Source organism: Limulus polyphemus, unplaced genomic scaffold, assembly GCF_000517525.1.
Source record: "Limulus polyphemus unplaced genomic scaffold, Limulus_polyphemus-2.1.2 Scaffold103, whole genome shotgun sequence".
Classification (NCBI taxonomy): Eukaryota; Metazoa; Arthropoda; class Merostomata; order Xiphosura; family Limulidae; genus Limulus; species Limulus polyphemus.
In genome coordinates this window covers 1,098,606-1,113,667 of record NW_013665713.1, presented here as the reverse complement: position 1 = coordinate 1,113,667, position 15,062 = coordinate 1,098,606, and the positions used below count along the sequence as shown (strand labels likewise).

The 15,062-nt window shown below is 33.8% G+C and overlaps 1 protein-coding gene across 2 annotated transcripts in view; it reads right to left on the bottom strand.

The window, feature by feature from the left end:
* Positions 1 to 5,811: 5,811 nt before the first annotated feature.
* Positions 5,812 to 15,062, bottom strand: part of LOC106470380 (glypican-5-like) — a 154,508-nt gene continuing 145,257 nt past the window's right edge. For both annotated transcript variants that reach the window (XM_013930933.2, XM_022399754.1), the window contains exon 7: positions 5,812 to 6,373. In XM_013930933.2, the coding sequence (XP_013786387.1) occupies positions 6,228 to 6,373 (146 nt within the window). In that variant the 3' untranslated portion in view covers positions 5,812 to 6,227. The remainder of the gene's footprint in view (positions 6,374 to 15,062) is intronic.

Here is a 15,062-nt window from a genome sequence, read left to right as displayed (position 1 = left end):
GTTTAATATATTGAAACTTGTAAGCTTCGTGAGCTAAATGATGGTGCTAAATACTCTATCCCTGAATTAAAAATACTTAAAACTCAGTTTGGTAGAAGAATTATAGTTGTGCTAATTGATGACAACTGGGATGAATTCCAAGTATTTTACCTAATAGATTAAATAAAAAGTTAACTGAGAAAGATATTGAGGAAATGAATAAACAGAAAGAGCTAACTTTCGTATACTGAGGAATGAAAGATTGTGGAAATAATAAAATAACTTATATCATTGAATTTAGGTCTTCAAAATATAAGGTACTTTGAAGATTTTTTAAAACTACTATAGTTCTAAAGCATGTTGTTTGATTCTTTACAACATACATTTGATGTTTATTAAAAAGTGTAATTTTTTCATGTTTGCGTTGTAGCGTGGTTGTCGTATATGTATGGGTTTTTTGTATTAACTGGAGGAAATCAATCCATTTTTATCTTTCCGCGTTAGTGGAAAGGGAAAAACTGGATTTATTTCATGCAGGTGATGCAGAAACCCCATATATACAAACTACTGACCTATGTTAGTATCTATAAAAGACAAATAAACTTATGAAGAAGTGGCTTTATTAATTGTAATATGCCGCCGTTCCTTATTTTTAACTGCTGACCAATGGGAAGGAGGCCAGTTAGTACCCTATCTCTCACCATTCACGCTGAGGGATTCACTGTTACTTTTATATCCCCCCATCAGCTTAAAATGCTAAAATATTTTGTGGTATCGCAAGGATTTGAATTCAGCTCGCATATAAATCCAGAGCTCTGCTACAGAGCCAACCCGCGCCCATTACTCTTGTATGCATGAAGAATGAGGTTCTTCAGCTTGTCCAAATGTCCAAAAGTGTAACTGGTTACCACAAGTGGTCTGAGTAGTAAAATGTAACAATGCAAAGAGTGGCATGACAAATATATATAAGATATAGTGTCTTTATTTCAACATTGCATTTAGTAAATTAAAAATATATATAAACAATTGTACTCACAAAATTGTGGAGCAAGGAAATTTAAATTTTAGCATTGCTATTATGTTTTGTGTGGTCTTTGTTAATTAAGAAAGGCTTCAGAAACAAGTTAGTGAACTATTGCTATTATGTTTTGTGTGGTCTTTGTTAATTAAGAAAGGCTTCAGAAACAAGTTAATGAACTATTGCTATTATGTTTTGTGTGGTCTTTGTTAATTAAGAAAGGCTTCAGAAACAAGTTAGTGAACTATTGCTCTTTATTTTTCCACCACTGCTGAGCAACTACATATAGAATCGACAAGAATCTGCAAGTCGAGGATCCTTATTCATCATATAAAAATAATAAAAATAACAGAAATAACAAATGTAAGCTTAGCTATCGGTTTATGGTCATCTTCATTATAACCACATAATGGTAGAAACTACATCTAAATGAAGCCAGGACAACTAGAGTTATTTGTTCATAATAAAAGATATCGGTGTGTTATGAAATGTTCTTTATTCTTCACCAGTTCCTTGTTCGTCGTTCCCCCATTACACAAAAAAATTTTGACTTTAAGACTACAGATCTGGGGGTAAGAGGGGAGGGATAAGGATAAGATACACACAAAAAAGGTGGACTAGCGATTTTATATTAAAGAGTCAGCGTAAGCGGTGTGAATAAAATTAGTTTTGTCCCCACTACAAAAGTTTCTTGTACAAATTTGTATATACATTCTTAGTTCTTTGTACGCCCCACGTTGTTCTACTTTAACGCATACAAGACAAAGAAATCACAGTTAGTTCTTCTCGGTTCTAACCCGAAACTTTATCCATTATACAACTACTCTACATACATTAGTGAGTGCACAAAAAATGGAATGGCGGAGTTAGGAGTGCGCTGATGAAAAATATCAAGTAAAATAAGTGAAAATTTGACAAAAAAACCAGCTAGTAATTGCATGCACGATTTAAGGGTTACAAATTTAAATACAAAACAAAAATACTGATTGAATATCTCAGTAGTCATTATTTGGAAACTGCTGTGTTAACCTTTTCCATAGGTAACCTTGTGGATTTTTTCGGACATCATCTGCCTAGGTTTTGGTGCCTTAAGTACCCTTTACCTAATTAATCCCTTGTATTCCTCACATCGTTATTAAAATCTAGCTAAGTTAAGCTTAGTCCGTGAAACTCACGTGGAAGTGAAAATTCTGCATAGCCATAGTTTCTCAAATCTGAATGTCTATGAATTCTTATTATACTGTAACACACAGTTTAACATGGTTGGTTGTCTTGAGCATTATTTTATGTATTCTACTGGGTATAAGGCACTTAGATATATATGAGTGCATACATATTAAACGTCTAAATTTCAAAAATAAAACAATAGTGGTGGTCTAACAAAATATTCGACACAAAAACAATGTAGATGAATAAAACTGCCTAACAAAATGACAGAATCAGATTTCATCAGCTACTATACAAGCGTTTCACAGACCTCTGATAGAATATCAATGAAAGACAGTTAAAATTTTTACTGTAATAATAAAATCCCATTACATACATACTACATGAAAACCTTCGCACCGTATTTTCAAGGATATAAATCATACGAGCATCAATAAGCGAAACACTAATAATAACAAATTAGTGACATATATGAGCAATTAAGGCTTACACATCATACAAAGTCTGGTCACTACTATGCTATCAACATATATAAATGTATATAGATACAAAACATGCCCTGTTATCATATAAAGTGCATTACTTGATCACGTAAGAGGATTCGTTGTTCCTCAAACCTATACACATCCTTTTCATTATTCATATATTACTGCTCCCATATATATATATATTTATACAAGCCTTTATTCACTATAATTTTGATTTAATTACAATTGACGAATTATAAAAACTAATAATATGGATATGAATACCTGGCAGCGCCCTTTATTATAAGTCAAAGTTTATCGTACTGTAATACGTTATACAACTGCCTTACAAGTAGCCAAACACAACAAGGTTTTAGAAAGTAAAACGTAGTCTACAGGATAATCAACTTCAAACAATTAAAAGATTCTACATCTTTTTCCAATGGCTAGTATTCTCAAGCAGTGGCGTATCTAATACTGGGCCTGGCTGGGCACGTGCCCGGCCTATTCCTAAGCGAAGAATGATAAGTTATCGACCCATAACGGAACCAAAGCATAAAAATTACTTGTTTGCAATTTGGATTGTCCAAAGTGAGAAGACCAATAATCAACAAGTTTACAGAATCACGTGTTCGTATGTAATTATAAATGTTATTTAGTTTGTAAGGTTAAATTCTCTCCGTGCGTAGAAAGTGTAACCTGGCTATTTACTTGTACAATGCTGGTGTTTTGATGTAAGTACACACAGAGCAAGACCAGAACATTATACATTTATTAGGTAAAAGATTCAAGCAGGTTCTTCATATGTACATTACAAAGGGGCTAGACCAAAATGCTTTCTGTAATGTGAGCATAACCTGGTGGTGCCCGGACAAATTTAAATGCTTTATCTATAACATTGTTCATGAAACATAATTTAAGTAGTTAATTTCTCCAAAGTGATATTATCATTATTTTCACGTGTGGTATTAAAAGCTTACAGGTTAGTTGCTGTATCTCTTAAAGTTCGACAAAAATCACTTGAAGAATTATACTTTACACGGCTTGCTGGAACTCAAAAACGTTTGTTATCATCACTTGTAAACATTATTTTATGAATATCTATATATGTACAAACTAAACCGCGCCCAGAAAGCAAACAAGGCCGTTAACAGTCGACTGATGGACTAATGGAGTGAAAAATTGTTTACGATGAAAGGGAAGACTTTCGTAACAATAGAAACAGCACCATATTTGCGAGTAGAAAAAAAACCCATCAGAAACATTCAGGATACTATCGGCGTAGGAATAAGGAGAAGCCCCATATTTAGACTGGAAGTGGGGTATAAGCCTCTCTAGGTTTTATTTTTTCAGTCTAGGAAACACAAAAGCTGTACGGACTTGAATCAATAACTACTTGTTTCTCGTACGTGCATTTCAGTTTAGAATATTAGAGTACATTTGATTTGAAGTGAGTTCGTGATACCCACCACGTGTGCTCTCTAACTCACAGCTAACACATACGTGCTCTAACTTAACTATCTCACAGCTAACACATACGTGCTCTAACTTAACTATCTCACAGCTAACACATACGTGCTCTAACTTAACTATCTCACAGCTAACACATACGTGCTCTAGCTTAACTATCTCATAACCAATACATGTGTGCTCTAACTTAACTATCTCATAACCAATACATGTGTGCTCTAACTTAATTATCACATAACCAATACATGTGTGCTCTAACTTAACTATCACATAACCAATACATGTGTACTCTAACTTAAGTAACTCACAGTTAACACATGTGTACTCTATGTTAACTAACTCACAGTTAACACGTGTGTACTCTAACTTAACGATCTCACAGCTAACACGTGTGTGCTCTAACTCACAACCAACACGTGTGTGCTCTAATTTAACTAACTCACAGCTAACACATGCGTGCTCTAACTTAACGATCTCACAGTTAACACATGCGTGCTCTAATTTAACTAACTCACAGCCAACACGAGTGTGCTCTAACTTAACTAACTTACAGTTAACACATGTGCGCTCTAACTTAACGAACTCACAGCAAATTAGAGCACGCATGTGTTAGCTGTGAGTTCGTTAAGTTAGAGCCCACATGTGTTAGCACATGTGTTAACTGTGAGTTAGTTAAGTTAGAGCGCACATGTGTTAACTGTGAGTTAGTTAAGTTAGAGCACACTCGTGTTGGCTGTGAGTTAGTTAAATTAGAGCACGCATGTGTTAGCTGTGAGTTCGTTAAGTTAGAGCACGCATGTGTTAGCTGTGAGTTCGTTAAGTTAGAGCAACGAACTCACAGCCAACACGAGTGTGCTCTAACTTAACTAACTCACAGTTAACACATGTGCGCTCTAACTTAACGAACTCACAGCTAACACATGTGGGCTCTAATTTAACTAACTCATAGACAACACACATTCCTACTTCACCTTTCTATTATGTCAAAATATTTCGTGTCATAAATTCTTAATGCTGATGTAGCGAAATTCAAGGTCGATAATTATTCGTTTTTGTGTCGTACGTCATTAAACCATCACAATTACCGGATACTGCATATAAATCCCCCCTAAAAATAAAACTAAGAAAATTGTGCATTTTCCTTTCGGACCTTTATCGTTTTGAGTTAATATGTGCTCTTACGTTAATACATACATTACGGTTATTAAAACACGCTCTCAAAGATAGAGAAATGATAATTTCCTACAGTTCAGGCTTGCTAAAGGTGTTGTAATTCAACAGTTAGTATTCTAAATATAGCATTGTTTCATAAAAATATTATTTATTAATGGACCGATGTTTCTGTCATTTTTTTTCCGAAGGCTATTAACATAAGACAGATTACAACAAAACTGTATCATATTAAATCAGATTAGAATAAGTCATGGCTTCGTTTTAGTTCAAGCACCACCTACCAGCCAACTTCTTCAAAACAAAGAAATAAATCATGTTTGAACGATTTGTGAATTGACTAATAGGTTTTATATCTTGTTGTTTTATATAATAGCGATAGGTTAATCAAAAGCTCACATCTCACACTTTCAAAACACACGGATGAGTGTTATAGTTATCACTGTCCTGTTGCTGTGAATATCTAACATAACGCTATTCTTTATAACGTGACAAACAGTTGCTGTTGACGAGCCGCTCTATAGCAAGTGTATAAATCCGTTTACTAATCAGTAAAAATAAAAACAGAAAAATAGAAAATGGCACTTGAATAATAAACAATAACAAAAGCAAACGATAAGAAGTGTCACAAACAGAACAAAATAGGATCCATCTTCTCTGTGTGGAGATATTACATAAAGAACAATGGAAGTATTTTTGCTAAACCTTTCACTTTCAGGAAAGTTTTGGTTTTAGTACATCAACTCGCGAAAGCCTTATTCAAAGAGGCAAGGCGACACATAGTTTTTCATATTAAGTTAGTCAGAAATAGATTAAACGTAGCCTTTTTAAAGAAGTCTTGCAAGGATAACCGCTTGCAAAATACATGGCAACGTACATATAACAGCTTTCTGTCTTTTTTATACTTCCACACAGCACGAGCACTGGTGACCTTTGACTTAAGTTGGCTGCAGAAACTATAGCATAACCAGAAACACGAGGCAACTGTAAATAGCGATGGCTCCAGCAAAAAGCTTCTCCGATGAACTGTCTTTATCTTTTCCCTTAGTAGTTTCTGTTGTACCATGAGTGAAATGTATATCATGTTCTTCTTTATCAGTAACTGTAAAATAACAAACAAGTTTAATTAATTAATCAATATTGTGAAATATTTCCTCCTATTGATGGTACTTGACAAATACGATTTTATGCGTAGCAGTATAGTTACAAACACACTGAAATTTCTTTCTTCAATTCATCACCTAGTGATATGTTTTAATTTTCTATTAACCATGTCAAAGAAAGTTATTAGAATCGAAAACAACACTTAATAGAGTGTATTCCCATTAAATATTATTAATATATATAAGCAAGCTGATAGAACCTTTGACACCTATGGGTTCCACAAAGCAAATAGAGCTTCTTAACAAAATATACGTGCAATAACATAAGTAAGATTCAAAGCTCAAGTAGTAGCGAAATGTTTATTGAATTTAAGGAAGCTTTTGGGTAAAGCTAACTTTTGGCAACAGATAGCGCCACTAAAAAGGAATATTGCACAACAATTACATGTGGAATTCATGCTTATATTTCACAACTCAAAATACATAGCTTATATCCATTTGAACTATTTACTCTTATAAATTATTGTTGTTTTTTGCAATGTATCTTTAATTATATATTATTACTACATTTACACATGATGTTTGTTTGTTTCAGAATTTTCGCGAAAAGCTACTCAAATGACTATCTATGCATAACCGTACCAATTTTGAACTGATAAACTAGAATGAAGGCAGCTATCAAATAGCACACACTAACATCGCTTGGATACTCTTGTCTAAACGTGGTTTAATTGTCACGCTTACAGCGCACCCAGGGGCCCAAACTGAGAAGAGCGTTTTCGCGGAAAGAGCGATAACCATGAACATATGAGTAATTTTTGTGTGTGCTATTCAAGCCCTTTAGAGTTGAATTTCAAAGTTTAAGGGTTAGCTGAATCTTAACATAACATTAAAGGACAGCAATGGACCTTTCGATCTATCTCGGCTGTCCTATCCACTAAATTAAACTAAATCCTTCAAAAAACAACTCTAAGCCAGCCCTTATCATTCAAATATTTACCAAGCTTATCCTTAAACTCCCTGAAATTAACTGCATCCACTACATCCGAAAAATATAACCTTTTCGAGAAGCCTACTACCCTGGTAGAAAAAATAAAAAGTGCTTTACCATTTTTTTCTTAACAGGTTCAGAATTTTGTTAACCTTTTTTTCCACTTATTAGCTGTTCAGGTTAAGGAATATTGATTAAATATTTATTAGTAAAACGGAAAAAATAGTCGATTGTTTGTTTGTTTGTTTTGAATTTCGCGCAAAGCTACACGAGGGCCATCTGCGCTAGCCGCCGTCCCTAATTTAGCAGTGTAAGACTAGAGGGAAGGCAGCTAGTCATCACCACTCACCGCCAACTCTTGGGCTACTCTATTACTAACGAATAGTGGGATTGGCCGTCACATTATAACGCTGAAAGGGCGAGCATGTTTGGTGGGACGGGGATTCGAACCCGCGACCCACAGATTGCCGAGACAAAATAGTCGAATTTAATAATCCAGCCATTTCATAACCACCAGATATTAGCCTTCCGATGTCATCCTTCGAAGGTTTTCCTTCCATTCTAACATTCGTTAATTTATTTGGAAAAATCCTTACTATTTATTTTGACATTTTTAACCAACCTCTTTTCCCATATTTCTAATTTGCCGTTTGACCAACTCTCGTGATCTTCTGTAGTCCTTCAGATCTCCCAACATTGTAATGAATTTACACTTCTTATGGTTATAATAGTTTTTCTTTATATCCTTTGTGAGCCAACCTAGTTTGTTACTATGCAGCCACCATTTTTTTTGTCTATCTTGAATATTTAAAAAAATACCTTTTTAAATTTTCCACATTTAATCAGTATCTCCAAAACACAGTTGCCCAATTCACAGCAAATAATTCTTGTCTCATCTTTCAAAATTAGCTTTTTGAAATTTAGAACCAATATCTCATTATTCCTTTTCTCCATATGCAGTAAAACATCATATCTAATTAAACAATGATCACTTGCACTCATATGTTCCTCAACCCCTACCTTATCAACCATATCTTTATTAGGTGTTAACAATAAATATAAAATAGCATTGTTCCTAATAGGTTCCCTAACCAAATGGTGAAAAGAAAACCATCCTGAACAGTTTCTCACTCATGATTTGACTCTAACATTTCCCAATACGTATGCCTGAAATTGACAACTCCCATAATTATGACCTTCTTAACAGTCGAATTATCTCACGGTAGAGTTTCTCATTAATTTCGTCAGTTTTATCTGTTGGTCTGTAACAAATTCCAACTAAACATCTTTTCCCCTTATAACCACTAACAGAAACCCAAATAGATTCGTTCTCATTGTTGTTAACTTTGATATCATAAACATGAACAGGCTACAACTCACATTTTACATATAAATCCACTCTTACCTCTCTTTTTAGTACTCTATCCCTATCAAACAACACATAACCCTGTATTTCAGATATTCCTGTCACCAAAATTCTCTACATTTAACTAGGTTTCAATTATTCCGATTATATTAAAATCCTCTGTTTGACAAATGCCCTAAAGTCGTCCATTTTATTTCTCATACTTCTGGTATTACAATAATAACAGTTTAGTCTGCCATTATACCAACTCTGTAACTATATCTTATAAATATGTTCGTCCACATAAATAAATATACATGTATACTAATAGTTCTTGGCAAAAAGATAAAGTGCAGGTATGTGAAAATATCAAGCACAACTGTGTTATAGTTTTATGTTCTATGTTAAGTTGCGAGCCTGGAAAATCCAAGTCTAGACTACAAAAAAAATGCGTGATAAAAAATCAAAGATCTTTGAAATTAAGCTGAGAACAAATAAGTCAAGACAACTTTTACGGCAGTTCGCAATAACAAAGAATAACACCTGAGTTATCGATAACAACAGAAGATGGATAGCATGGAGTACACCAAATTAGTGTCGCATGATATACCTTTGTAATTTGTATTTCTAAAATTTTAAACTACAAATAACTCTAACGTAAGTTTGGAACGTTACAACAAAAATTAAAACAGTCAAAGTATACTTCCAGACAACTCCAAGATTTCAAGTTTTTATTATCCCTTCATCAAGTTGGGTAAATTATCATTATTGTCAGTTTATTTTTCAGAGAGAAAATTCATGTTTTTAAGACAAACCAACTGAACCTCCAGAATCTTTAATTTTATTTTAATATTTCACATCATGGTTTATCCTATCCAGCTTCTGTGCTATTGAACAGAAAATCTGGGTTTAAAAAGTCATACCATAAAGAAAAACATTTCTTCTGTATAAATGGCAGGGAAATCGAATAGTAATATATATCATTTATTACTGTTTCAGTCAGATTTTGTTTAAATATAACATTTGTCGTTTAAGAGTTGATGCATCGAAACAAAAATGTTTTACTGTTTATGTTTATTATTAAGCACAAAGCTACACAAAGAGCTATCTGTGCTCTGCCCACCACGAGTATCAAAATCCTGTTTCTAGCGATTTAAGTCGGCAGACATGCCGCTGTGTCACTGGGAGGCACGTTTCACTGTTTAAAACACTGAAATGTGCAACGTTTTGAAAGTTTTTGACCAGTTATAAGAATCTGCAGCATCAATTAATGGCTGTCACAAAAACAAACAACTAAAAATGACATTCTGTGTAATTAAATCAACTGATATTAAAGACCCTTGTGTCATCATCTCATATTTTCACTGTTATCCACTTCTCTCAACTGCATTCCATGTGAGACTCGAGTGTTATTAATATATTTCGAGGAACGAAAACAAACTAATTTACAATAAAATAGAACACTGCATCTAGTTTTAAAGAATCTATCAACCATGGGCACATGGCACTTTATTCATGTTTTTCACTTTGTGAAAATCGTATTCCAGACTGACTTCCATTTTGATGGAAAAATAACGCCTTTAACATGTACATTTCCATGTTTTAATGATCTAATTCTTATCCTGTTGTTTATATTTTGTGGCCATTAATCAGTATCTTCGCTAATTGCTGCTTCTGCCATTGTAAAAGGAATCAAAATTGTATAAAATGTGATTTTCGTTGTTGTTGTTTTTGGTCTTCCTATTATTGCTTTCGTTTTTGGCTCTTAACTCATTTTAGATCCCGATCTGACTATGGTAAGTTTACGGACTTACAACGCTAAAATCCAGGGCTTCATTCCGGATGTACAAAGCAGACAATCCAGTGTGAATTTGATCTAAAACAAATAAACACTCATTTTATACATATTAATTTTAATGATTATTCATAATAATAATAGTTATTCATTATTATGGTATTTGTTTTATTACCCCTAGTTAAGTTGTTTCTCGCATTTAGTTTTTACTTCGTTAATTCTCTTTCTGAATTATTTGCCTGTCGACTTTCGTTGTCTGGATCACTTGCCAGCTGTTGCGCACATGGTTTACTCATAGCTTTGTGAGAAATTATTGTGCTTAAGACTATCTGTCACTGACAACTCTAAGGCTACTCTTGTCCTACCTAAAATTGCAATTTGACGGTCACTCTTATAGTGCACCCAGGGCCCCCAAAGTGTGGAGCAAGTTTTTACTAAAACGGGTCGCCAGTCATGAACCCCGGAGCTACAGACAAGGCACGCTAACTAGTAGGACATTCCCGGCCCTCGGAACACTTGTGCGCGTTCTTCGGATATGGCTCTCGATCGTACTACTACTACTACTTGCACGACGTTTGACGTAATTGACTCGCGCCTACAATAACTAGGCCTGAATAAGACTTTCGGGAATGCTAAACGTGCTGCACTTAGAGAAAAGCACGTTACATAAAAAGTCATTTTCACATTCTTATATGTGAAATATGCAAGATTTATTTAAAGTTAATAACTCTTTATTCAAACTTGTTTGGGGAACTGAATAAAATTAAATCGATGATTGTGTTTTGTTTTAATGAATTGATACAATACATTACAAAGGTGTAGAAGGCAAATTAAAAGTGGGGAGGCTTATTTGACCGAGCGAAGCGAGGGAGTGTGCACTACAGGCGCACCCATTACGGCCACGGTCCAGGGTTAGCTTAAGCTCTTGGGTTCTGGATTAAATTGTATGCATTCTCCTTCTTTTTATGAAAGTAATTTTCCTAATTTTGATGCATTTTTACTGGGGCATATTGAAAGTGGGGGGGGGGCGTTCTCCCACTTCGTACGCCACTGAATTAAACATAATCATATAAACATTTTATATAAAATATGCCAAAAAAATCGCGCCATACAATTAGTAGCTGTGAGTGCGTTATATGAGTGACAGTCAAATCCCAGTATTTGGTGAGACAAGAGTTAGCAATAGGTGGTGTTGAATAGGTGCCTTCTGTCTAGTCTACCACTTCTAAACTAAGGACAGCTAACGCAGATAGGCCTCGAGTAGCTTTGAGTGTAATCCAAGATATGAATATGTTGTTTAGGTACACGCACTTAGTTCCTAGAACAACGGAATAAGTGTACTGGCTAACTTACAAATATTGAACAGTGTCAAAATTACCGACATCACGAATAAACAACATGTTGATATCATCGAGGTAAATAGATGAAACAAACTTATTAATACAGTGACATGACTCAGTGAGCATTTAACAGGAAAGGTGAATAATGAGTGAGTGGGTTTTGTACATTAATATCATACAATGAACAATATATTTGTATCAGTATTATATTAAAGAAACTTCCAATAACATAATAAATGCGTATTGCATCACAAATTATTCGTGGCAGTTGATGATCTAATATAAAATGGAATTTTTGCTGTAGAGGCCAGAAGGGGGATCCAAACGTTTTGATAAACTACTCATACACGATATACAAATTTAAGTTTTTGCTACCTGACTTGTTTTATTTCTTATCTTAAAACAGTATCTATTTCTTTCACAATCTAACTAAAGTAATTCTACTTTACATCGTCATCACTCTCACACTGGATTCAATTCTCTCTTTCACTACCATGGACACACATATGTCCCCCTATAGAACACTGCCCCATGGACATGTATGTCCCCCTTTAGAACACTGCCACATAGTATAACCTTTGTTTTAACGTTGAAAATGTGATATTAAATAAGTGTTCTGAGATATAGGCATGCAATGGAATGATATCAATAGTTTGAAAATTAACAAGTGCAACTTTCGAGTATGTTATGCTGCAATATTTTAGTCTTGAAATTTGACTGACCGTAAAGTTTTACCCATGTCCTTCCAAAGTTAATCAGGTCTAGAACTTAATGTGTATTACCCGTTATATAAGTTTGGTCAATATGCATTCATTTTGTTTTGAAACATTATGTCCCCGAAATTGAGGAAGATTTTTACTATGTACTACTGACCTTTTGAATTTAATCTTTTACCCATGATCTTCAAACGTTAATCAGTTCTAGAGATCCATGTGTCGTACCTGTTGTATAAGTTTCGTCAACATCCATTCATTCAGTCTTGAGATATGAGATATCCTGTCCACAAGATCGGGACAGACAAACGAACAAACGGAAAGGGGCAAACCAATATGCTTCGCGAATCAGTGGGGCATAATTTAAAATAAAATCATAAATGTTGCATATTAATCTGTAAATTTTAGGACTAAATGCACGAATAATTATTCTACTTTTTACTCCTCAGAATCTGAGAACATAATCATCTGTGAAATATTTCATGATAGCATCTTTAAAAAGATATGACATGCAAGCAATAAAGGGGTCATAAGTAAATGCAGCAGCACGTGTTTCTATTTCTAAAAATAAATTTGCCAGCGAGAGAGTTATTTATCTATAAACGTAGCAATGAAAGAGTTAATGTAAACTGTTTTTCACATTTGTTACTTCACGAGTAAAGCAGTCAGTCTTATAGAACATTTTAAGGATTCACGAAAGTCAGTTCTTCAACTAGATATGTCTAGTTTATGGTATATGAAATATGTATAATTGATACTTAATGTAAAACAAACTGAGAATACTTTCTAAAACTCGAGGAGGAGAGGTTAATAATACTTAACATAAAAGAATTACTAGCACTTAACTAGTAGTTAACATGAAACACTTGAGGAGAGTTCACTAGCACTTAACACAAAAGAACTTAAGCATTATTTACTAGTACTTAAAACAACTTAAGTATTATTTACTAGTACTTAACTTAAAACAATTTAATCATTATTTACTAGTACTTAACTTAAAACAATTTAATCATTATTTACTAGTACTTAACTTAAAACAAGTTAAGCAGTGCTTACTAGCACTTGACACAAAAGAACTTAAGCACTGTTTACTAGTACTTAACACAAAAACTTAAACATTTTACTAGTAATTAACACATCTTAAGCATTATTTACAAGTACTTAATAAGACAACTGAAGAGAGAGGGGGTACTAATACTTAATATACAACAAGTACTTAATGTAACAAGTGGAGAGAAGAGTTACTATTATTTAATATAAAGAGACTGGAGACCAGTATTGCTAATACTTGAGAAAAATCTTGCGTAGAATTACTAAGAATTAGAATAAAAAGTTAGGGTAGGAGATTAACCTTTTCCTTTCTCAAGAATTAAAACTGAGATTCAAACACGTGCCTCTGTTAACTAGGGAGATAAATGCTTTAGTCAACTATGCTATTGCATTTGAGGTATCGCTTCTCTCAAATTTTCCTTTATATTCATTTGTTACTAACAATAGAATTTGCGGAGCTTCAACTCTGTTTATTGCTTTGTTTGTTGTTTTTTGGAAATGGCAGATGGAGAAAACAAACCAAACGTCTTTCATTCTAGGTTTTGTTGTTCCCTCGACTTGGATGTGGTCTAAATTGTAACAACTGGTTTCGCTGTAAACACTGTATGAAATGATCTTACTAATAGTGCTAAAACCGTTTCTTTTTACTGGAAGATTCTATTTATTCCTCCAGAATGTTCTCTATTTCAAAAACAAAATCTTTAAATACCTATGTAGTTAAAAGGTGACTGCCTTACTTTTTGAGAGGAAAAAAAAGTCTCTATTATTGCTTATATTAAATAATTATAAGCTTTTTCACATGACCTGACTATGTAATCTACACTTGAAACCATAAATAGTGTATAGAATTAGGGTTAAATATGTTCAACGTAAGTTTATATTTGATAATTTAAAAATTATTTTATCAAAACTTAACAAGTGCATAATACGATGCAGAAGAAACAACACGTGATTCTATAATATATGCATTCGGGAGTTATTCCTGAGTACCCGAACAAACAAGTTAACAAACGGTGTATACTGCCTGACGAAGGGTGTCTGCCCGAAAACTCCTGAGAAAATAGTTTTCAGTTAGACGTTTGTTTAACTTATTTACTTCATTTTGTTTTCATTTTTCGTTCAATACATTTATTAATGGGCCTAATGCAACCTGAACAAAGTACAATAACATAATTATCTATGAATACAAGTGCGTGTAATTGACAGGAGATGATGTAAGAAACAGCTTGACAAAGTAGGGTTCTGTCTTACCTTGAGTAAATGAGAAAATATTATTTCGATAATTCGTTCTAGAATCTATGAAAAAAGTGGTATGTTATATAATATGATTTATATCTACAATACAATCTGACAAGAAGAAAAATGAATTTCAAGGTACAACAAAACTCGACCGGTAGATCAAAACCTGATTTTCCAGTAAAGCAAGATTCCGTGCATAAGAAGGTAGGAGAAAC